Source organism: Cydia fagiglandana, chromosome 6 (genome assembly GCF_963556715.1).
Source record: "Cydia fagiglandana chromosome 6, ilCydFagi1.1, whole genome shotgun sequence".
Taxonomy (NCBI): Eukaryota; Metazoa; Arthropoda; class Insecta; order Lepidoptera; family Tortricidae; genus Cydia; species Cydia fagiglandana.
In genome coordinates, this window is record NC_085937.1 from 604,498 (window position 1) to 628,135 (window position 23,638).

The following is a 23,638-nucleotide window of genomic DNA, read 5'->3' on the forward strand; positions in this document are numbered from 1 at the left end:
CGACCTGCAGTCTCAGCGAGTTTTTGTGGCTATGTTATCAGTTGAAAGAACGATATTTAAAGCCAATACCAGCAGTGGTCTGGTTTACGAGTACCTATATTGGTTTCATGTGACGATGTTTATATAAATGTATCTATCAAACAACAACGTGCTTTTATTTCATTGATATTCGGTGCAAAACGATAACTCAGTAACGAAATAAAATTATGAGAAATGCCTTTGGTTTTTTTCAGTGAACGTTTATATTTATGAGGTCGTTTATAAGGTCTTATGTCTTATCAGCGTGGCTTTCGCCTTTGGACATTTTTGTAATGCTTTGTAATAAGATAGGTGAGGTATCTACTTATATCCCTAATTGTAATAACCTTTTTTGAAATGAATTACAATTTAATTATTTAAATAAAAAAGTGGTCCACAAAAATATACATCCGCTCGGTCCGCTAAAATAATATAAGTGCCCTTCATAATATTAAGTAGGTATATTTAAGATTAACAATCAGTAAACATCATTAATTACGCTCAAATGCTTATGTTTCAGTACAAATTGGGTGAGATATTTCTGACATAAAACCTAAAGGTAAAAGTACAATTTGCTAAGTAAACTGTCAATCTATGTACATTAACCCTTTAACCGCCAGAGTCTGATATATAAGACATTACATATCCAGCTCATTACGCCACAGTCTGATAAATAAGACAAAGATCTGATTTGGTTTTTACAGCACATTTATAACTCCCGTAACTATGCCAACCTTACTTTGCGTGGTACAATTACTGCCGGTGGCGACACGAGCACGCTCGTTAAAAAATTTCTGGCGGTTAAAAGGTTTTATTATAAATATTATAATAGATAGACTCTTAGAGGTCAGCTTACTGAAGATTATGAACAACATATAGGTACTTTCTAAATAAAATACAATTTGTTTTTCCATGACTCATGTAGGCCTTATTTTACTAGACCATTTAAATTGAAGATGAAATTAATTCATGATAAAAGGTAATAAGGCCCGGTAATATTCTCTGTTATTCTTGAACTTGTACTATGACTAAGAAGGCCCACTGACAGTGCAAGTAACAAGGCCCGGTTCCGAACCAACATGGTATGGTTTTTTTATAAAACGTGTATTTTTCAAAAGCGCCGGAATATTTTTATAACTATTTTGATATATGAAGAAACATGAACAAATGAGAAATCTATATTGAATTGAATTGGTAATAATATCCTGATTATTACCAATATACCTGATTATAATAGCCTTATATGCCTCACCTAACCCTATTCGTTCACATTTAGATCCTATAGCTATATTTGGTCACTTTGGCCGTCACTATCTATTTGATACCGATTGTACTAACAATTAAAATTACAGCTCATATGTACTTTTTCCTGTACTGAAACTTATAAGGTATGCCCACCAAATACGCTCATAAGAACGATATATTCTATAGATATAGGCTATGAACTATCTAATGATATACAGGGTGTAATCGTTAAGTGTAGCCAGTCTATAATTCCGTAAATATAACAGATATCAGAAAACTTCAAATTGATATCGAAAGTGCGTTACCCAATGAGTAAAATTACATTAATAACTTTTTTTTAAAATAAAAACAGAAATATCCCAGACATTAACTCTACTCTAAGCCATTAACTCACAAACCCTCCCATACATTTAGTACGACGACTCACCCTTCAAAGAACGTTGGTGTCGTAAGAGATAAAACTGCTTGAGATTTATTATTTACGATGATAAACTGTAATAAAATAATAAAACTACCGTTTATGAAATAATAGATTTATTGTTTCATAAACGGTAGTTTTATTATTTTATTACAGTGAGGGGTGAGTCATCGTACTAAATGTATGGGAGGGTTTGAAGTTAATGTTTGGGATATTTCTGCTTTTATTTAAAAAAGTTATTAGGGATCATCCATTAATTACGTCACATGAATTTCTAGGTTTTTTGACCCCTCCCCCCCTCCTTGTCACACTTGATCACATTTTGCAACTCCTTCCCCACCTGGTGCGACGTCACATTTTAGGTAATTTTGTTTTCAACGAAATCGGCAGTACTAACTCGGCATTATTTAAAAAAAAAAATATTTTTGGGAAAATAAATACAGGGTGATTCATGAGACGTGAGCAGGACTAATCCTGCACACTCAGTAACTGATAATTGATCGATCACCGTCGTATTTAGGCGAAACAATCACAGTTTTTCCTATTTTTTTACTTTTTAGTGAGGGCTAGTTTAACTCTCTACAATCATGGTCACCCTACAAGACCTAATCACGGAACATAAAAACTCTTTAACCGTAATGACAGCGTTATGATTACGAAGAAAATAACTGTCAAACTTGAGTGAGATACGAGTTTTCAAAAGTAACCAGACAGTGATGACATTAAATTTGACACAGAGTATCGGTAGTTTAGTATTGTAATTTTAGGGTGACCATGCATGTCGTAAATAAATCAATAACTTTTTTTTTCAACATGACTAAAAAATTAACGTTAATCTCAGTAATACTGATACGAAACAGTTGTTTATAATTTACGAAATGCCCAGTGTTAGTCCTGCTCACGTCTCCTGAATCACCCTGTATATATAATTTTATAACACAAAACCAATTAGGAACGAAAATTACCTACACATACTTCCAAAACCTCATTATTTAAATGTACTGCGAATAAAAAAATATAAATTAATTTTCGGTTACTGATGAATAGTGATGAAGTTAAAGTGACGTCACAGTGTTTGTGACTCCCCCTCCCCATGTCACAACATGTCACATTTTCTTGACCCCCTCCCCCCCCAAACGTGTGACGTAATTAATGGATGACCCCTTAATGTAATTTTACTCATTGGGTAACGCACTTTCGATAACAATTTGAAGTTTTCTGATATCTGTTATATTTACGAAATTATAGCCTGGCTACACTTAACGATTACGCCCTGTATAAGTTACTTCGGGACTTGTCATGGTCATGGCCCAGAACCCATACTATCCGGGACACAGTTCTTTAATATTATGTGGGGCTAAAAAGGCCCTCTGTCAGTGCAGGTGACAAGGCCCGGTCCCGGGCCTTATTGAACGTATGAGAGGGAATAGTAAATTTAAATATTTTAATATAGGTAATTATGAGTTTTTTGATTTCCCGATAAGTTTTAAGTAAGCATCACTTACTGACTTACAAAAGTATAAGCGTAGTACCTGCATTCTATTAGATGTTTTTAAAGCCTTATTATCAATAGAGCTTTAAAAATTAAGTTATAAGTAAAATATAATAAGCGTGTTTAGTTGTAAAAAATATGTTACAAGACCTATATATAACTAATGAAGGGATAATTTTAGATATAAGTAGTTCACTTCGAGTAGGTAAAATAGACGATTTCTTATATCTTTAATAATAAAACTCCTAGTTTTAATTTGGTCTATGTCTACAAACCGCATACCTACCATCGCACACCACCACACTGTTAACTGACAGTTCGTAAACCTTATTACAAAAGGCATAAGGTCTACCGATGGACAGTTAAGAGCGTCGCCGTTTGTACCTATCTTAATACAAAAGTCAACAACGAAAATAAATAATTACCTAATACGTCACATACCTATGACATGACATGAACAAACAAGGAAAGCTATATATAAAAAGTGTTTTTTCTCTGTCTTCTCACAAAGGAAAGTTTGACAGTTTTAATTCCTCAAAGTAGGTCAGTAGTTAACACTAAACTCGAAACAGCACCTTTAAAAAAACATTAGGGGTCACTGACCTGTCCCAGTAAATTGAGGTAGTGTGCGTGAGCTGCGTTTGTGCGTGAAATGGGGTAATTTGACAGAATCTGAAAATTTACCCTCCTCTACGCCCTCTTAATATGAATGTAGTCGGCTATCGCCACTTTTTCTTTTTGGCAAAAGGGCATATTATAAGGACATTTTTGTTGATTAAGTACTTTTTGTATCCAATCATAGGCGAGAAATAAATCTATTTATATTTTGGTACACACAAAAACTTACCTGTCACCATATCGTTTCCGTGCAAGAATCACTCGCGTAGAGTTCAACGGCACTTCCAAGACTAGAATAGAATCATCATTCGACGAACCACTCTTATCGAAAGCCACGTATATAAAGTTCTGATACGCCAGGATGACATTCGTGCCAAGTGCGTCAAGGGGCAAGGTCGCCCGCGGGCCGCCCGGCGCTCGGAGCGCTAAGGCGGATTGTCCCTCGGGTTCTGGTAAAGCCCATTGGACGGAGCCGTGAGCGCCCACCACGCATTCTTCTCCACATCCCACCTAAACAGAATGAAAACTTGTTGTGAGAAGCGATTTTTGTGACCTCGAGAAACTATAAATAAGAAGTGCTAGTAGATCGCAGTGTCGGTCATTTCTCCTGTTCTATACACGCCTTCAGTCTGTGCGGAAAGAGATGAGTCCTGAAATATAGGAGTCCTGTAATGTGAAATGTAGCCCATACATTCTACGACTCTTTTCTTTCCGCACAGACCCTATCTATTTTCAACGCGATCGGGACATTAACATAAAACTCAAAATGGCGGAGTATTTTTAAAACTCTAGCCACCATACATAATACAACAAGTAAAAGTAAAACAAATAGAAGTACATTTTGTTTAACCATATTCATTAATCGTGTGGTTCCGAGCTCACCTGGTGGAACATGATGGCGACGGGCGAGTGGTTGTCGACCCGGAGAGGCGGCGGCGCGCTGTCGGCGTGCGTCAGTACTACGAACAGAGTAGCGCCCTGTGCTACTACCTCTACTCGTAGGAACACGTAGCCGCCACCACCGGTGTTTTCCCTGCAAATTATGTTTTATTAGTACTTCTTGAAGAATGTTATTTAAAGAATGGGAAATGAATTCGATTTGACCAATGACAAGCGTGTTTGTAAGTTGTTTGTTTGTGCGACATTTTTCTTAATTTTTTGCAGTAATCCCATCCGCGTGTTTATCCGCGACAGATGCATTGAGACACAACCATTTTGACCTGGATGTAGAGTTGTCCCGTTCGCGTTCTCGAGGACGTTTTCTGTTGACTATTAGAAACATTCTCGAGCGAGAACGTTTGCGCCCAGTGCCACGGCAGGTAGCAGCCCGCCACCGCCGACACGTGCGTCGCTGCATATACCTGCAGGCGATGTGCACGGCGCGCGTGGAGTCGACGCGCAGGCCGCCCGACCAGGCGGTGCGCGGCGCGGCGCCGGCGCCCAGCACGCGCACGCACAGCAGCTGCGCGCGCTCCCAGCGCGCCCAGTGCCACGGCAGGTAGCAGCCCGCCACCGCCGACACGTGCGTCGCCAGCGCACCCGGGTCGTTCTGCAATACAATACAATACAATACAGCCAAACGATCGTTTAATACGCGACCATCATTCATATAGTAAGATGGTCAATTACACCAACCACAATTAGGACTGCACAATTATCAACGTTACTCAGAAGTAAACTATGAATATTTTTTTTACCCTTATCTTGGCAAGCCTCAAAATATCGTAAATATAAAAAAAAAATTATTTTTTTGTCACCTATTAAAAAATAAGGAAAAAAATCCTGGATTTTCCAGTTTCGAACAATCATATGTATCATATTTGATACAATGCCAATCCCTCGACAAACCAGTTACCTAATTTTTAGAAGAAAAATGTGGATTTTAATAAAAATAAAACATGTAATGCAACAGAAATCATCATTTATTGCTAATTAAACGCTATCTATCGCATCAGATGACTACTACACCTGTAAAAATAAATTATATCTATGAATACCTGATCACATCAAAGAAAAAATTGATCCCGTAGAGTTTCAAAAATGTTGTCAACAAAAAGTTGTGTAAAACGGGATAAGTAAACAAATACGTCGAAGTTAAAAAATATCTTATTTTTATACTTAGGGGGCATTTTTTGCCATAAACATATTTTACCGTGCTACGGGCTACGACGTAGCAATAATGCAACACCGTACGAATATACGTAGACAACATCAAGTACTTAAAAAAAATAACAAAGTTTAATAACTAAATAATACGAAAACTAATATTACATATTTGAAACCTGTTTTGTAACCCCACAAATATAAAAAAATAAAAAAATCATGTAAAGCTATTTTGACGACTACTTGGCAATATATTAAATGTAATACAATCCTTTTGTTATGTAGATTTCTGAGTTCTTGGCAATGTATCAAATATAATACATAACAGTTTCATGTAAATATTCTGTGTATTAAATGTTTTTAAATTCGACCGCAATGTAAATATTTATGCTCTAACAGATAGTAAATGCATCAAAATGTAGGTTGTAGAAAAATGTATACTAATCTATAAAATAAGTGCCAAAATTCCAGTACGAAACGAAGTCTGTGGTTTCTGCGGCGCGATGTTGATTATTACTAATTAATTTACAATGACACTTGTGTCCATTATATTTTTCTATAATAAAGGAGGGTAGCTCGACATATTGATGGCAGAATTATTTTGTTAGGTAATAAAGTGAACCTGCTAGATTTTTCAAAGTTGCATGTATCATGTATCATGGGTGTTACAATGCCAAGATAAGGGTTAAATATACTACTGCTGGGCAAAGGCTTCCCCTCGTTTTCTTCACTCGACCCTATAATCGGCATTTTCCCACCATTTGGGGTAGAACTATGAAACTTATTACTATATAATAAAATTTACCTAAATGATTAAAAATATAAATATGAATCTAAACTGTGAACCTTGTCCACTGTATATGCTGTGTTAATACCCACCAACGTAGTCGCGGTGCACTTCTGCGCGAACTGTAGATGGTAGGGCGTGTTGTTATGCAGCTGGTATCTCGGTGTGAGTGTGGCTATGTTGGTGTGCCGGTAGCGGCCGCGGCCGGCGCGCACGGACACGCCCACGGCGTACACCTTGTCGCCGGCCGTCAGCTTCTTCACCGCCGTGCCGGGGCCGAGCCCGAATGGGGAACACCACTGCGGAATAACAGTCAAGTTAAGACATCACATTTACAAAGTATAAATCAAATATCATTTAATTTCAGGCAAAAGGTACCTTACAAACTAACATATATGTGACATTCCACGGTAAAAGGTACCTTATGGCGGCTGGCGCTTACGTCGCATAGCGCCGCAATAATATTGCAGCGGCGTTAATAATAGCGTAAGCGCCAATTAGGTACCTTCACCCGTGGGACGTCACATATAGATTCAGAAGATTTTTAAGCGCCGAGTCTCGTAAAAACAAGCCGATTTCTTCAAATTCCGACTCTACAAAATATACAATAATAATCTTATAAACTAAAAAATCAAATCGGTGACACAGTTTTCTGCTGCAGTGTAGGATTCGGCAGATTCCCACGGAGCCACAGAATAAATAATAGTACTAGGTACAGAAGACTCACTCTCTAACAAAACGCGTCTGTCATGATCAGCACAGATATGGCCGCTAGGTGGCGATAGCGCCACGCGCGGCTTATGGCAAACCCCAAAATTGGGGTCGAACGGATGTAGTTTTAGCTACCTGTAGCAAAGCGACGAAATCGCGGAGTGAGCCACGCCTGACGGAGCCGACATCTCGTGGACGTTTAGTTACCTCCTGGTTGAGCGCGACGCCGGTGCCGAGCCGCGCGGTGACGGTGGGGCCGCCGTCGGCCTCCGCGAAGGCGAACAGCAGCGGCGCCACCATGCGCGCCACCTCGTGCTCGTCGCCCTGCCCCGCCGCCGGCGCCGTCGCGCCCTCCGCGCGGAACACCAGCGGCAGCCCGGTCCGGTTCACCAGCCAGTACGCTGCGCTGATCGATATCTGTACATGAAAAGTATGTTTTGAAAATTGATACTGTAATTTTTTGTCTCTCAGCTAATCCTAGTCTAGTATAGTAAAATGGTTTCTTGTGCAAAAGAAAAAGTTCGAAGGTACGTAACGTATTAGAAGTAAATAATAAGCCAAAAATGTTTTAAATGCGTCGGGTAATATTCATTCAGCGCAATTTGAAGTGGTTACGGAATTTTCCAATTAAAGTACTAAATCAATGTCCATGACTCCATTTTGGTTTTACATCAACTAGCCCTCGAGAGAAAGATATACCCTAGAAGTTTTAGAGCGCAATGTGCCCGGTAAAAGAGTTGGCTCAAAGAAAATGTCAAAGAACGGACCTTGATTCCATCTGTAGGTTTGACAGCGACTCTTGCGTTGAGGTACAACCGTCTGCCCCACGAGTCTTTAAGCTTGAGGCGCGCTGTAAAGGAGTTTCCTCCCGCGCCCCCCACGGACAGGGTCGAAGACCAACCGAAGCCTTCTATCTTCACGCTAAGCTCTACGCCTTCTTCAACGTTTACCTGAGAGGACAAAAACTGTTGAATCAAGTGTTTCGAAATGGCGATTAAAAGTTCAGTTCTGTAGTTTTGTATTGTTTTTACAACAATTTATTTGGCATTAGAAAGAAGGTAAGTGATCTTGACATGTCTTTTAATTGAAAAACGCTTTTTATAAATCAGTAACTATTACTTATGAAAGCAGAAGAATATAAATAATCGTCTTAGATTCATAATTGTTACATAGGTATTTGCCGTGACTTATTTTTAAAACGTGTTTTTCAATTAAAAGATACATCAAGATTGCTTATCTTTTTTCTAATGCTAAAAAAACGAACTATAGTGTTCGCCATGATAAGATTATTAATTTCACAAAAACTTATTGTACAAAAGCATTTTCTACCATTACCCATTATGTCAAGGATTATGGCGGAGGGTATCCTACAATTTTCGGGGCAAACGCCGTCGTAATTGCTGAGAAACGTTTTATAACACCTAAGTATTCTACTGGCACATGTGTTGGTTTATATGTCGCGTACTAATATGTCCGGCCGGGGGCGACTGGTCTCAGGCAGGGCACAGACACACTCACCTCGTGGAAGGGCCGCGTGACGGCGGGCGGCAACGCACCACTAACGTTCTGCACATCCAACCCTGAACATCTGAACTGCAGCTCCAGCGGTAGCAGGTTCTCTAGTCGGAGAGCTGGCACGAGGGTTAGGGCGTGCCCGGCCGCGTTCGGGTCGCGGGTCGGCGGGAAACGCTCGCGGACTACCACGCAGCAGAATCTGTGTAATGTAAACACTTTTGTAATTACTGAGTACAGTAAGATAAAAAAACCGGGCAAGTGCGAGTCGGACTCGCGCACGAAGGGTTCCGTACCATAATGCAAAAAAAAAAAAGCAAAAAAAAAAAGCAAAAAAAAAAACGGTCACCCATCCAAGTACTGACCACCCCCGACGTTGCTTAACTTTGGTCATAAATCACGTGTGTTGTATGGGAGCTCCATTTAAATCTTTATTTTATTCTGTTTTTAGTATTTATTGTTATAGCGGCAACAGAAATACATCATCTGTGAAAATTTCAACTCTCTAGCTATCACGGTTCGTTAGATACGGCCTGGTGACAGACAGACGGACGGACGGACAGCGAAGTCTTAGTAATAGGGTCCCGTTTTACCCTTTGGGTACGGAACCCTAAAAAGTGCAAAAGAGACGGAAAGCAAGCTGAAGTAATTCTGGAAGATAAGTACGAATTTTTATTATATAACGCACCAGGGTTTCGTATCTAACGCAAGGAGTGAACATTTTGCAACGGCACGGGTGAAAATTGTGAACCTTGTGTGTATGTCGCAATGTAATACAGCGAGTCATTAGCCGCCGCTTTGACAGTTTTTAGTTCCCATTTTTTACACTCGTGGCGCTGCCTGACAAACGCTGGGGTGTCCATCAAATCTGGAGTTTGTCGGAGTGTTTCTTTTCAAAAAAAAATTTCCTTCGCAACTTAACTAGACGGAGCCCCGCTTCACGGGGCTCCTATTTCTGAGCGGTTTGCCCTTCGGGCATCTGAAGCTACCTAACGAACCTAACCTACCTACCTATTGATTAAGTGAGACGTCCGTGAAAACATTACACTTTGGGGAAAAAAGCGTAGGTAGGTAATTAGGTTAGGTTCGTTAGGTAACTTCAGATGCCCGAAGGGCAAACCGCCCAGAAATAGGAGCCCCGCTTGCGGGGCTCCGTCTATTTAAGTTGTGAAGGAAATGTTTTGGAAAAGAAACACATGTAGTGCGGTGGGACCATGGTAGAAATAAATTAAATTGCAAACATTGTCAAACTCCGGTTACGTAGGCGACCGAAAGAACTGGTCACTCTACAATGTACGAAGCGGCTAAACGTGGGCCGCCTTATTGAAGAACGTATCGCAGTGACAATCCGGCTAATCGTCGAACCGCCGCATTTCAAAACGCCCCTGTTTTTGAAAACGGCTAGCCGTAATGTAATACGGCGGATTATACGATCTGACTACGACATGTACATGACCGACCTGTAAACGTCAAGCGGCGGCGCGCGGCACTCCACGTGCAGCAGCGACCGCTCGTGCACGCGCCAGTCCACGTGCGCAGGCGCGGGCGGGCAGGCGCCGCGCAGCGCGGGCCGCGCCGCCACGCCCCCGGGCTGCGGCGACAGCGGCGCGGCCCACAGCCCGCCGGCGGCCACCGACGTCCAGCGCCCGCTGCCGCCCGACCATTGACCTGCCGAAGAATGCAAACTGTAAAAGAGGGAAAGAGACGGAAGACACAAAGGGTCGGAGATTCGGTCTGTGACATAAAAACCGAATCGCGGGAGCTGTATGAAGCCAGGTGGGTAAAACCATGGTGTAGGGTCTAATAGGTAGGTAGGATCTGTAGAACAATTACTATATACCTACTTAAACGTAATGGCTGTAAAATGTAAGCTTTCCCGCTACAGGTAATTTTCAGACATCAAACGACAACAGATTAAATACTTTATATCGTGTTAAAACGAAGTCATACTATAAGCTTACTCATTATTACAACGTTTACTTAATATTAGTACTCAACAAATAAATACACCACAAGTAATTACATGATGATTATACGAAGGGTACACGGAAAGAACATGACTAATATTTTTTTTTGAAAAATTAGATTTTAGTCTCAAAATGCAGAGCTCTCTATAAACTATTATTTACACCTTCTATTACCTCTGTAATCATAAATATAACTACTTTTTTTCTCACTTTAAAGACACCTAAGTACCTGTACACGAAAATAATATGGTTAATTATATACATCGTTCCTTTCAAACCGCGATAACTCAAAATATTGTCAGAATTACTAGACATGTTCTTTTCGTGTACCCTTCAAATACAATGCGTTTATACTCTACCGTTACACCCTGTTTCTGCTATTAAGTACCACTGGAACTATGAGGTACAGATGGGACTACTTCTCTTAACTTTTACACTACCTATTTCAATTATAATTTAACTAAAGTTATCAAATACATTGAACAAATCAACAGTAAATCAATAACACAATGTAATTAGTTTAGGACGTAGTAAGCGTTTAAATAAGCTTCAACCAGAAGCAATCGGATTAAGTCGGAGGAGGCCTTCACCCAAAGATGGGTTCAACACTCAGCAGAAGAAAATTAATATGTAAACACCTCAAATGTAAACCAAACTTAGTATGGACAAATGGCTTTATTGTTATTATAAGCGTTTAAGTAAAGTGCGCTAAAGTGATGGACAATGTACCGCAGAGCGAGACAGGGTGTAACGCGAGCACTTCACGCGTGCGCGGCGGCGGCAGCGCGGGCGCCCGCGCCGCGCGCGCGCGCTGCAGCGCCGCGCAGTGCGCGCGCACGCGCTGCGGCCCGCTCGGCCAGCACAGCACCGGGCCCGCTATAAATACATGACCCTAATGATCGGTATGAACAATTCCATCGCGCCACGGAAGCTCCTGTTGCGTAGGATGTCCGGTAGATGGCGCCACACACACGAACAACTACGCTAGTGCGTGTGTGTTACGCGGGAAAATCCACATAATACCTACTCGTACGTCCTACTAGTGTCTAAGACGAATCATGTATAAGTGGAAAAATAGGACGAGGAAGCCGACAAAAGATGTATTCCACATAGTCCGGGCATTATGAGTTTAGAAAGATACCGACAGGTCTAAATATTGCTTCAAATGTGAGTTCGGTTTAGCATAACATAACATTTTTTATTTTATTTCCATATTTAAGTGAAAGAGATTGACATATGGTCTAAGATCCCACATATATGGTCGACCTTCACCAATCTGTCTGACGGATGAAACTATGAAAATATGGAAGAAAATATGTTCCAGAACATAAATAAATAGGGTTGCCTAAAGAAATATGGCCAAGGCCATTTTAAAAAAAAATTGAAAAAAAAATTTTTTCGGCAAGTTTCACCGATTTGTCTGACGAACGAAATACGTTTCAATGGAAAGTATACAACTTGTACAAAATAAATCATCTAGGTTGCCTATCTTTTTCCGGTCACTATCATGAGGTTGCCGTGTTTAAAGAGGTGATTTTATATCGATTATTGCACTCATCTGTCTGACGCTTGCATTATACATCAAAATGATGGTAATTTTATTGCAAATACAATGGTAAAGGGTTGCCTGCGAAAATCCGGTCAAAAATAAGGGTTGCCAGGCTTTTAATCAAAGTAAGAAGAGAAGACTTTTAGCGATAACTCATAAACGGCTTAACTGATCAAGTTTGTTTTAATTTTATTTGATTGAGTTTTTTAAGCACTATTTTCTTGATTTTTTTTCATATTTTTTGGACAGATGGTTCAAAAGTTAGAAGGAAAAACCTTTTTTTTTTCTTCCTAAATGATTATTCCAGAAATGATTCACTTTATCAAGAAATGTTGTTTAAAGACCCCTATTTATTTTGAAAGGCCTATCTAACGACACCCCACACTATAAGGTTGAAAAAATAAAAAAATTGTCACACACATTTTGTTTCTTTCAAAGCGATTATTTCCGAAAATATTCACTTTATCAAAAAATGTTCTTCTATAACCCCTATCTATTTTGAAAGACCTTTCCAACAACATCCCACACCATGGGGTTGACACGAAAAAAAAATCCTCACATACATTTTGTTTCTTTCGAGGCGATTATTTCCTAAAATATTCATTTTATCAAAAAATATTTTTTGAAAAACCCTATTTATTTTGACCATATTTCTTTAGGCAACCCTATTTATTTATGTTCTGGAACATATTTTCTTTCATATTTTCATAGTTTCATCCGTCAGACAGATTGGTGAAGGTCCCATATACGTGGGATCTCCTACTAATAGGAGTCATAGGACATTTAATATCCAACCAAATATATTGTAAGAATTCTAGTGAATTACCAGGAGCGGGTTCCAGCCGAACATCAACAGGTACAGTCAGCCGGTTGAGCAGCGTGAGCGCCGAGCGCACCGTCACCAGCTTGCGCGCCGAGCCTTCTAGCGACACTTCCAGCACGAGCCGGGCTTCTGCGCCCGTTTTCTGACAACAAAATACAAGAGAATAGTGACTAGCTCCAACCAATTTTTTTTGGAGTCAAATAAAAGCACGCTATCTCAACTTAGAAAATACTTAAAAATTATTCTACCACAACATAGTGTCAGGGAGAAGATCCCAGCTTTAAGACAAGCTGAAGCGGTACGGTCGGGAAAGACGTCCTCTGTTTTCAAGTCTGTTAAAACGTAGTCTCAACTTACCGAATGAGTGAGAGTTCTGAAGAACACCCCGACTCGGTCCACACACACAGGATCCGGCGGGCCCCAGGCGTCGAGCCGCAGCGCCAGCTGGTGCAGCACGGCGGGGCCGGCGCGCGCGCCGCGCCCGCGCCGCGCGCCGAACGAGAACGGCTCCGTGTCGCCGCCGCGCACCGCCACCCACGAGTCGTCCGGCCCGCTCCACCCCGTCGTCTCCGTCAACCTGTGTATAATTAAATCTCAACATCCATATAGAAAAAAAACCCCAATAGTGGCGAACGATAAAAGAACCGCTTTTTCCTACCTCCACACAATCATTCGCATTCACTAATCGCCTCGACTAGTCACATGTTTAAATGCGGCATTACAAAAAAAGAACAGACTGTTTAAACCAGTTTAACACTCCATAATTTTCTGAGGATCCCTCGGTACCTAAACCTTAAGTCGAATGACAACAAAGAAATGAAAACAAATCTTTCAATCTCAAGTTGTAAGTCAACTCACACATCACAGGTAGTTAGTAGCGTAGTAAACCATAGCTTATGCCCAGTGTGGTTCCGTAGAGCGTAGGGCACGAACGGTGAACGCCGCCGATGCCCCGCCGGGCTGCCTTTCGGCGATGCATCCAGGGATACCGGCTGAAAATGGTGTCAAAACTTTATAATACGTACTGAAATGTCGGAGCGTGACTCCAGGAGGACGTATTGCAGCGTTACAGTTCATAGTTAAAGACGCCTGTATAAAGTCGATTAGCAATGTTTGGCTACGTATTACTGGGTTGTAACGAAATTCATAATGTTGCGTAGAGAGTAACGCCATCTATTGGCGTGTTGTTGAACTAAGATGACAGGTAGAAGGCTTTGGAACGTCAAGAGGTTTCTCTTGGGTGAACGTAGGCACGAGTTGGCAGTTTTGTCGTTATGTTGGTAGACCAGTCGAGCAGGTTTGCCAACTTGACTTCGAGGCGGGAGCGGTGAGGCTCCGCCAGCAGAGTTGATCAGACCGCGCTAGAGATCGGACGTTAGCCAACCTCGTGCCTAATTCGCCACGTTCCTGAAGGCTTATACCTGAAGGATTCTTCTGAAAGCTTATAGAATCCAACGTTCTTTAACCATTTAGCTAAATGATTTATTCCAAGTTTTATTTAGATTTCTTACGTGTGATTAGAAGTAAAATAAAGAGAAGAAATGTTGTTTTGAAAAGATGTGTCCCGCCGAGTTTGTTGCCGGTCCCATATTGGGATACCCTTCTCCAATCGAGAAGGAATTAAATCTTCTCGGGTCAGAGGTGTACGGTTGGAGCCGATTGAAGGTCTAACTGCTGTCTATGACTGCATTCCTGTTACATGTGTTGGTGTGTAGACTCAAAAACATCAGAGCTAATACGTAACACTTTGACACTACAGCGAATAACACTAAATAAAACACAGTTCGGACATTACGAATGTATAATAACGTATGCGGAGTGAAATTTGGACAAAGTTCAATTTTGTTTTAAATAGAAAAAACACCATTCTTTTTTAAAATAATTATGTTCTTATAATAATGTATATATACCAGATACCAGATGTATGTAGATTTGATATTTACCAGTCGCTTTTCGGTGAAGGAAAACATCGTGAGGAAACCTGCATACATCTGCGAAGAAATTCTAAGGTGTATGTGAAGTCCCCAATCCGCATTGGGCTAGCGTGGGGACTATAGCCCAAGCCCTCTCGCGCTCGAGAGGAGGCCTGTGCCCAGCAGTGGGACGTATATAGGCTGAGATGATGATGATGAATAATGTATATATCAAGGCTTAATGCAAAAAATAGTTTACTCCCATGCGAGATGCTTTACGGCAGTTCTGTGGTACTTTGTCCATCGCTGTCGAAAACACAGATGTCGGCATTTTATTCAGCTCCGATTTTATTTTTCGAATCAAACTCTGTACATTTTTGGGACGAAAATTATTGTAATATACTTGCCTCTTTAGATTTGCCCAAAAATCTTCTATAGGGCGAAGTTGCGGAACATTAGGTGGATTTGATGTCTTCGGTACGTATGGGATGTTTAACTCCGCCATTTTGCTAAGGGTTTTTTTTGGAATAATGGCTTGAGGCTAAGTCTGGCCAAAACACTACATTTTCTCCTCTATGACTCGTATTTATGAAATCCCGCACTAATGGCAAACATCGCTCTATGTAGCGGTCGGCGTTCACAGCTAAACGTGACTCAAAGAATACAGGCTTAGACATTCCGCGTCGCCTGATGGCAAGCCATAGCAAAACTTTTTTAGGAAATTTTGTATGCTCAACATATTTCACGTTCTCATCGGTTGGACCATTGGTGTTCTCTAAATATTAATTGCCTTGCCACTCGTTTCCATCTAACGTGAAATATGACTCGTCATCCATAACGCAAGTGACATTGTTTATAGCGTAAAATATTTCTTTGACTAATTTACGCAGCCGTTCTTTCTGAGTGTCCAAATTTCACTCCGCATACGTTACTGCCATTCGGTCTAAGGATGGTATTCCATCTGTCCAATATCTTGGTCCAATGTGTATTTGCATCTCAAATTTTGCTTAATGAGAGAGCGAGACGCAATGCACATTGGACAGATTGAATACCACCCTTAAGAACACTCCAGCTCCATTGCCTGAAGATATATTGCGATAAGTAAGGCAAGAAATGCATTGCTCACCTGCGTGTAGTAATCGGCGGTCCAGTTGGCGCGCACCAGCTGCGTCAGCTCCACCAGCGACGACGTGATGTTCGTGTTGAGCACCTCCGTCGAGCGCACGGACACCGCCAGCCGGCCCAGCGCCAGTCCGCTTGTTAGCGTGTACTCCCATGATGTCTCGAATCTGAACATCGTTATTAAATTATATTTGAACGTCATCAAATACAAACCCACACAAAATTATCTACAAGTTTTTATTAATTTTTTGCAACGTCTAATTCAAACTTTTAAAAATCGTGTGAGTTTAAACCATACATACTGCAGCGTTACGCTTTGGTAGAAACCTTTTTTTTATGAGTCCTTTCCCGACGGCTGGTTTGACAAGTGACAAAAAGAAAAATAAAAGAACGGGACGTCAACGTAAGAGGATATTTTATGCATAATTTCAAAAGCTTTTCATGAAATAGAATTAATTTGGCTTATATCGATGGCAAAAGTTTTAAACGGCCACTAAGTATTGCTTTAGTAATTGGGAAAACCGCTTTTTGTCGCGGGTAAGTCCGTTCGCATCTTTTATTTTATTATCTTATTTGTTTTCATATCTTTACTTTAGCGTGGCTCTTCTCTTCGTTCGCAGTTTTCTTATTCGGGGAATATTTTTAGTTTTTTGGCAGGTACCTTATTTTTTAAACTATCTAGGCAAGGTGTTTATCCTTTTAAATTGTAAATAAAACGTTTTATCTCGTGGCAATCTTGGTATATTTTATTTAGTACTAATTATGCTACAGTTTTTTTATTAGTTTATAAGGTAGATTTCGGTGACAGTGCTTATTAAAAATTACTTACCTATATTGTTACTTAGTTGATTTCGGTGGCACGGTGCTTTTAAAAAATACACACACACACACACACACACACACACACACACACACACACACATACACACACACACACACACACACACACACACACACACACACACACATTAACCATTTGCATTTGACGCTTAAAAAATTACGTCTACGAACTTGAACTTCTAATGGGTTTAATTGATTTAAAATATAGTGTAAATGTCAATACAGAGATCAATCTACATTTTTAAAAGAAAACAAACTCAAACGATGCTTCTGTTTTGCCATATATCTAAAACAATACCAAGATTGCGATCTGCAGGACATCATCATCACTCACCTCCAGGGCTCGATGGCGGGCTCCCAGCCGGACAGCATGCGGTTATAGTAGTGCACGCTCAGCGCGCCGCCCAGCCGGCCCGCGCCCGCGCCGGTAGCGCCCGGGGCCCCGGAGCTCGCGCACGGAGTAGACACCAGCACGGGGTCCGAAAATGACTCTTCAACCTTACGCAGGTCCTAAGAGAAAAGCAACCGGTTTTACATACCCGACACACGCACAGAAACTACGGTCGAATGAAAAATATCAATACGCAAGAAACATGTCTGAGTGTCAAAAAACATACTTGTTCCACGTTAAGGTCAGCTAAAGAGACCTCCAGTAGCGGCACGTCCGAGTCCAGACAGTCGTCGATCACACAGAGCGTCACGCACTCAGCGGTCACCTGTAGGAAAGTTTAAAATTACTACATACAAGTTGTTCGTTTAGAACGATTCAATTAAATAACCGGTTACTCATTTCACCTATCCGATTGTCCAGTTTAAAAGTCAATCTCCGTCCAATCAAATATCGTTTTACGATCCTGATATATACAGCCTGCAATGTCCACAAATCCCAAAGAAGTAGAAGTCATAAACACTAAATAAACGTACACAGTTATCAAGAATTCTTAAGATACCTTTTGGGTGAGCATACACATCGTTATCTGACATTTCGTAAACCTTATTCCAAAGGCATTAGGTCCACTGATGTTACTCGTAGTACCTGCACGGCCCGCAGAGGCCACACCGCGGAGGGCTGCGGCGGCGGCGCGCGCAGCGGCAGCCAGCGCGGCGGCAGCAGGCGCGCCCCGGCCCGCATGTGTAAACTGTTCGCCGGTGCGTCTGCATCTACTGTTTCCTCTTCTGTTTTGCCTGGGAAATATCATCATTCTTCTAGTAGACATATGCCTTCGCATATGAATGAGACAAAATTATAAATAATTACCGATTACATAAATACTAAGAAAAACGTAAACTATTTTTTCTGGTCTATCAATTTTCAAAATAATATATGATTCTTCAAACAGGTAAATTATGAGGTACCTGAGAGTGCAGCGCGGACTTGCGCGGGTAGCGACTGTATCATCGACGCGAACATGCGCATGTCGTGGTACGACAATCGCAGGTTCAACGTGCCCGTTGATATCTGAAATTAAAGGTATTTTAGGGAATGTATGGCAAGAATTACTGTATTGGTAAGTATAAAAATCCGGAAATATAGAATACCGGAGGGGTATACTTCAACTTTTTTCTCTGCCACACTATATGGTAGGCTTTGTTGAACTGCCGCAAGTTATGCCATGATTCAGTGACATGATGACAAACGTAAAAATATGTAAAATAGTTACGTGTAGCGAGCGGTCCTTGTGCAGCGCGACCGTGACCGCGGCGGGGTCGACGATGGCCAGCGCGGTCTCTTCCTCCAGCCCTAGCACACACGAGAACACTTCTAGCTCATTCAGCTCGCAAGATACTGGCTTCGCTGCGTCTGCGACGCGGTATGTGATCACCGTCGTACTCTGAACAAGAAAATCAAGACATCAGGACCTTCAGGTATTATTTCAATAAAGTGAAAATTATTCAAAATAGATATCCTACCGACTGCGCCATGTAGTATTTCGTCACTACTTTGAAAAAATCTCGTATCTCGCACTGCTACTGGTACCACATTTTTCTTTTTACTGACATAACAGTTACGAGTTTTTTTCAAATTAGTCACGATTTTGTATTTTAATTGACCTCAGGTTGGAGAGAAATAACTGTTTAATACAATTGAAAAATGATTACAGCAAGAACATATTGTGATGAACTGATGAACGCTTGAGTCAAACAAGGCGTTATCGTATATTTCACAATACATATCATTTAAAAATGCGCTCCGAAACGCCTATACTGTTAAAAATGTTGTAATTTGGTTCGAATACAATTACCACAGATACGTATAAAAGGCAACGGTTATTTGAAGTGTACTGACCTTGAGTATCACAGCGTTGGTGTCCCATATGGAGGCGTCCTCAACCAGTACGAGCTGCGAGTCGGTGACGTTCAGCTTGAGTTCCACTTGCCCGTCGTGGCCTGCTCCGGCTGAGACTGCGCCCATCTGTCCTAGCGATGCGGACAGAGCCTCTTCCCTGAGAAAACATGAAAAAAACATAAAACGAAACTCATTAAAATGATAACAGAACTGACGAAGCTAATGAAGGCGAGTCAAAGAATATGCCTGAGTTTTTTGATTAGTTGACGCCTATTCTAATTACAAAATTAACTTTTACTTGGATACTTTGGCACATCACGGGCAAGACAGATTTTTTTTCCTTATGGTCGCAAAATATCCGTTGACCGTTCGTTTGGAAGAATCTTTTGGGTATAATAAAAGGAGATTGTAGTAATTTCAGTAAAGATTGTGGTACGACTAGTTAGCATAGGCACTTACAAATGCTGCTGGTCAGGGTCGCAGGGCGGCAATGGTAGTTGCATGATGAACTGGTTCGCCGCTTCCCACCAATCCAAAATGGCCATCAGCCGCATGTTGTTAACTAATATCGTGTACGCCGAAGAATCGCCGCGTTTTCTAAAAAATAAATAACAAATCGATTGCAAGCAAGGTGAACGATGGGCAAAGGTGGCCTCTGCGTCATCTAGAGAGCAACAGATATCACAGACTCTCAAATAATTATGAAACTGCAGACCACAATTCCCTAGTTAAGAACGTTTTACGTTTCCATCAAAATCCCCTTAGCAGTGATCCATTACACCCAATATATCTGCTCAATCTGCTGTCTTCATATGATAAGCGAACTTTTCGAAGGAAAGGTAAGAAGAGTCGTTATACCTCGCGTGAACTTCTGCCTGCACGCTGTGCCGATGGTCCGCCATGGGCTGCACGATGTGCGTGAACACGTTCCCTCGCCTGTTGGCAGGCTCGTTCACGTAGCGCGTGTCGCTCACGAGAATCTCCTAGAAGAACAAACAGTAACAACGGTTACACAGATACCGTATTCCGTACATCTTTTAATCAACTCTCGCTGAAGAGGCGAGGAAATGTTCCCGTGCAGAATTTGCTTGGTGAGAGCCAGGAATTCCCAGCCCCAGGACGGATATTGTATAGAAAACCAGTCACGGGAGCGCACCCTACTCCCAACCTCTAAACCTATCAGTGGTAACCATGGTCGTAATTTCAGTTGTTGGAAACACACACGCGCCACCATTCTTCTAGGGCAGCGGTCGGCAACCAGCGGCCCGCGAGCCTCCCTGCCTATTTTGTATGTAATATTTGTCAATATACAATAACGACATGTCTGATAAAGTCATAAATATTAACAAAGTGCGGCCCACGTCCACTTCGTTAACTGCTATGTGGCCCTTGGCTACTAAAAGGTTGCCGACCGCTGTTCTAGGGCGTCTAATCAATTTCGAAACACCTAGATCAGGGGTCACCAATTAGTTTCTACAGAGGTCCGATTTTTAAAAATAATATGACCATTGCGGTCCGTTTCTACTTGAGTTTATTAAATGAGTATTAAAATTACATAGGTCGGCGGTCCGGACCCGGACCGCGGTCCGCCATTTGGTGACCCCTGACCTAGATGTAAAGGCTCGAGAGTTACCTGCGAAACCAGGTCGATATCCTGGCTCAGGTCGGAGTAGGTCTCGAGCAGCAGACGGGACTTGATGAAGTTGATGCAAGCCAGCGAGGAGACGCCATGCTCCGGCTCCAGTTCCACAGTAACATCGAGGAGGTCCAGTTTGATGGATGATGTTGTCCACACCTGAGGACCAGTAAAACATAAGACAACGTTGTATTTACTTTTTAATAGGGATATTATTGCAATGTTCTGCCGCCAGAGTGCAGCACTAAGCTAGCTAATAAACCATAGAGTAACTTATACATACTGTGCCTTAAACTGTTTTTTGACAAGTATCAACAGACAGTAAAATATTACATTGATGCATCAAGGCGGTTTGTGCTATTGGGAAACGCGATAATCGAAATTAAAATGTAGTCATCTGCTTCTTTATCGCTCGAATATGCAAGAGTGATAGAGAGGTTAGATAATGAAATTTCGATTTTATTGTTTCGCGGTAGTCCTCCAGATGATGAATTGTGATGGATAGTGGTAGTGGCGCCCCTTGCGCAGAGTTTTGCGTAATATTCCCTATTCTAAAATGTAAAAAAATGTCTTAGAGAGAACTCGCCCAATAGAAGATTTACACAATGTCGGTTTATTTACACAAGTGTTAAAGGTGAGGTCTTGAAAGACTGTACTGAACCTGTTCATGGTGCGGCGCCGTCGTGGCTGGGAGTGGCACGTGCGGGGGCAGGTCGGCCACACACTCGCCCAGGTTGTGTGCTAACACGCCGCGTACCAGCCGGTACTGCGCCGGGTCTAACGCGCATTGTAGAGTGGCCAGCGTGCCTTGCACCGTCATGTCCGGTACTGCAAGAAAATAATCAGCTATAGAAAAACTATTAAGTGCATGTTGAACCTATTTAATTCAACTACGACCAGATTGTATCTGATGTAATTTTACGCAACAGTTGCTGCTACAAAGGAGTGCTTATCAAGTTTTCTAATGTTCATATTTTAATATTAGAAGTTTTAAAGAACTGCCAGACAAAAAATGTAATAGTACTCTAAAAATCATCCCATATCACGGCGCCCGCGAAGCGGATTGCCGGGGCCACATAATGATCAATACAGTAGTGTACGGCACTCGTGGCCAGCAGGTGGCGCCAGTACCGTTGTGCGTGTCGCCGAGGTTGCGCTCCACCTGCAGCAGCAGGCGCGCGGGCGCGGGCAGCAGCGGCGCGCCGGCGCGGCGCACGCGCAGCCCGCGCCCGCCGCGCGCGCACCACACGCTCAGCTGCTCCAGCCGGATCGTGCGCACGTCCAGTAGCTCGTAGTAACCTGGAACCAAAATCTCGCTTACTAATGTGACTACAGAAAATAAACAAAAGTTGGATTTTGGATTCCCACGTGGCAAAAAATCTCACTTTAACTAGTAAAAGAAAAAAAATTTTTTCAATGAATACGGTCATCCAAATCGGCCAAGAACACGATATCGAATATGCTCTTAAACAGATTTCCCAGAATGCTTTTGAACTTCATTTCAAAGTGATACGGTTCAATTTTGCGTATATTATGATACCCTAATACCCGTCAATAGGCCTGATGACAAATTTTGAAATCCCTTTTATTATTGTCGGTACACCTGTATTGGTTCCGAAAAACACAATATTTCAGCTATACTCATAAGATTTAACATAGATAATTGCATTTTATTATAGATAGTTTAAACTTCGCGCGAAAACGCCTCGCATGCCATTTGTGACGTCATAATTTAGTTGGTGGTAGGGTGGTAGGCAATGTTTACATACTTACAGTTACGAATTTCCCTTGAATCCGAATGATATTGTTAATTCAGCACCATATATTACGATTAGGGATGATAAATACATTACAATAATTTATCACAATAACTCATTTTTCTCAAACATGCAATGAAATATTGATGTTATGTTCCTTATAATAGGCTGCGAAGTATGACGTTTCAGGTGCGGCTAGGACAAAAGGTCGTTAATGGAATTTCATACAAGTCTTGCAGGCCTAGGCCGGCAAAGTCCTCTTTTTTAATTTTCATTTCACAGATATTTGTGACACAGCATCGTGGCATTCATCCATTAAAAAAAACTAGAGGCAGTATTTGCTTTATGGTTCGTAATGACACTCTGCCACTACGCCAATAAAAAAAAAACAAAAAACAATGTTTGCTATAATTTGCAGTTTTATTTGTATGAAATCAACATGAACTTAATAAATAATAGATTATTAACCAAATTCTATAATTTTAAATTATAAATTTAACTACGCAAATAAAAACATTTAAAATATTTCATCTAAACGTTAGCGGTAAAAAGGTCTACTCAAACACGCGAAAGTTATTTTTTTTAAATTGTTATGGAGGTAAAGATGAAAAATTTTAATTCTGTTTTATTGTATTTATGGTGCGTTGTTGATTTTTGTACTTTAATATGAGTTCCGACGAAATAATGAAATTAATATTAATTGTAATCGTAGGTGTTGGAATTGGCAGCGTAAGCAGAATTGATTTTAAATAACTTGCTGCCTCTGCCGCCAAGTCAAAGACGAAGTATGTATATGGTTGCTTATGGCAATTTTATTATTTGAGAAACTAAGAAAAATGG

The 23,638-nt window shown here is 41.2% G+C and overlaps 1 protein-coding gene across 1 annotated transcript in view; it reads right to left on the minus strand.

The window, feature by feature from the left end:
- LOC134665489 (intermembrane lipid transfer protein Vps13D) overlaps positions 1-23,638 on the minus strand; it is an 82,026-nt gene that overhangs the window by 12,887 nt on the left and 45,501 nt on the right. The window contains exons 39-61 of the mRNA XM_063522463.1: positions 22,173-22,340; positions 21,703-21,869; positions 21,039-21,200; positions 20,264-20,388; positions 19,865-20,002; positions 19,406-19,562; positions 18,780-18,950; positions 18,475-18,577; positions 18,155-18,303; positions 17,736-17,834; positions 17,453-17,628; positions 16,283-16,445; positions 14,102-14,235; positions 13,601-13,820; positions 13,247-13,385; positions 10,365-10,572; positions 8,911-9,106; positions 8,160-8,342; positions 7,600-7,809; positions 6,774-6,980; positions 5,153-5,340; positions 4,674-4,824; positions 4,021-4,301 (exon numbers count right to left, since the gene is read on the minus strand). Of these exons, the coding sequence (XP_063378533.1) occupies positions 4,021-4,301; positions 4,674-4,824; positions 5,153-5,340; positions 6,774-6,980; positions 7,600-7,809; positions 8,160-8,342; positions 8,911-9,106; positions 10,365-10,572; positions 13,247-13,385; positions 13,601-13,820; positions 14,102-14,235; positions 16,283-16,445; positions 17,453-17,628; positions 17,736-17,834; positions 18,155-18,303; positions 18,475-18,577; positions 18,780-18,950; positions 19,406-19,562; positions 19,865-20,002; positions 20,264-20,388; positions 21,039-21,200; positions 21,703-21,869; positions 22,173-22,340 (3,895 nt within the window). The remainder of the gene's footprint in view (positions 1-4,020; positions 4,302-4,673; positions 4,825-5,152; positions 5,341-6,773; positions 6,981-7,599; positions 7,810-8,159; positions 8,343-8,910; positions 9,107-10,364; positions 10,573-13,246; positions 13,386-13,600; positions 13,821-14,101; positions 14,236-16,282; positions 16,446-17,452; positions 17,629-17,735; positions 17,835-18,154; positions 18,304-18,474; positions 18,578-18,779; positions 18,951-19,405; positions 19,563-19,864; positions 20,003-20,263; positions 20,389-21,038; positions 21,201-21,702; positions 21,870-22,172; positions 22,341-23,638) is intronic.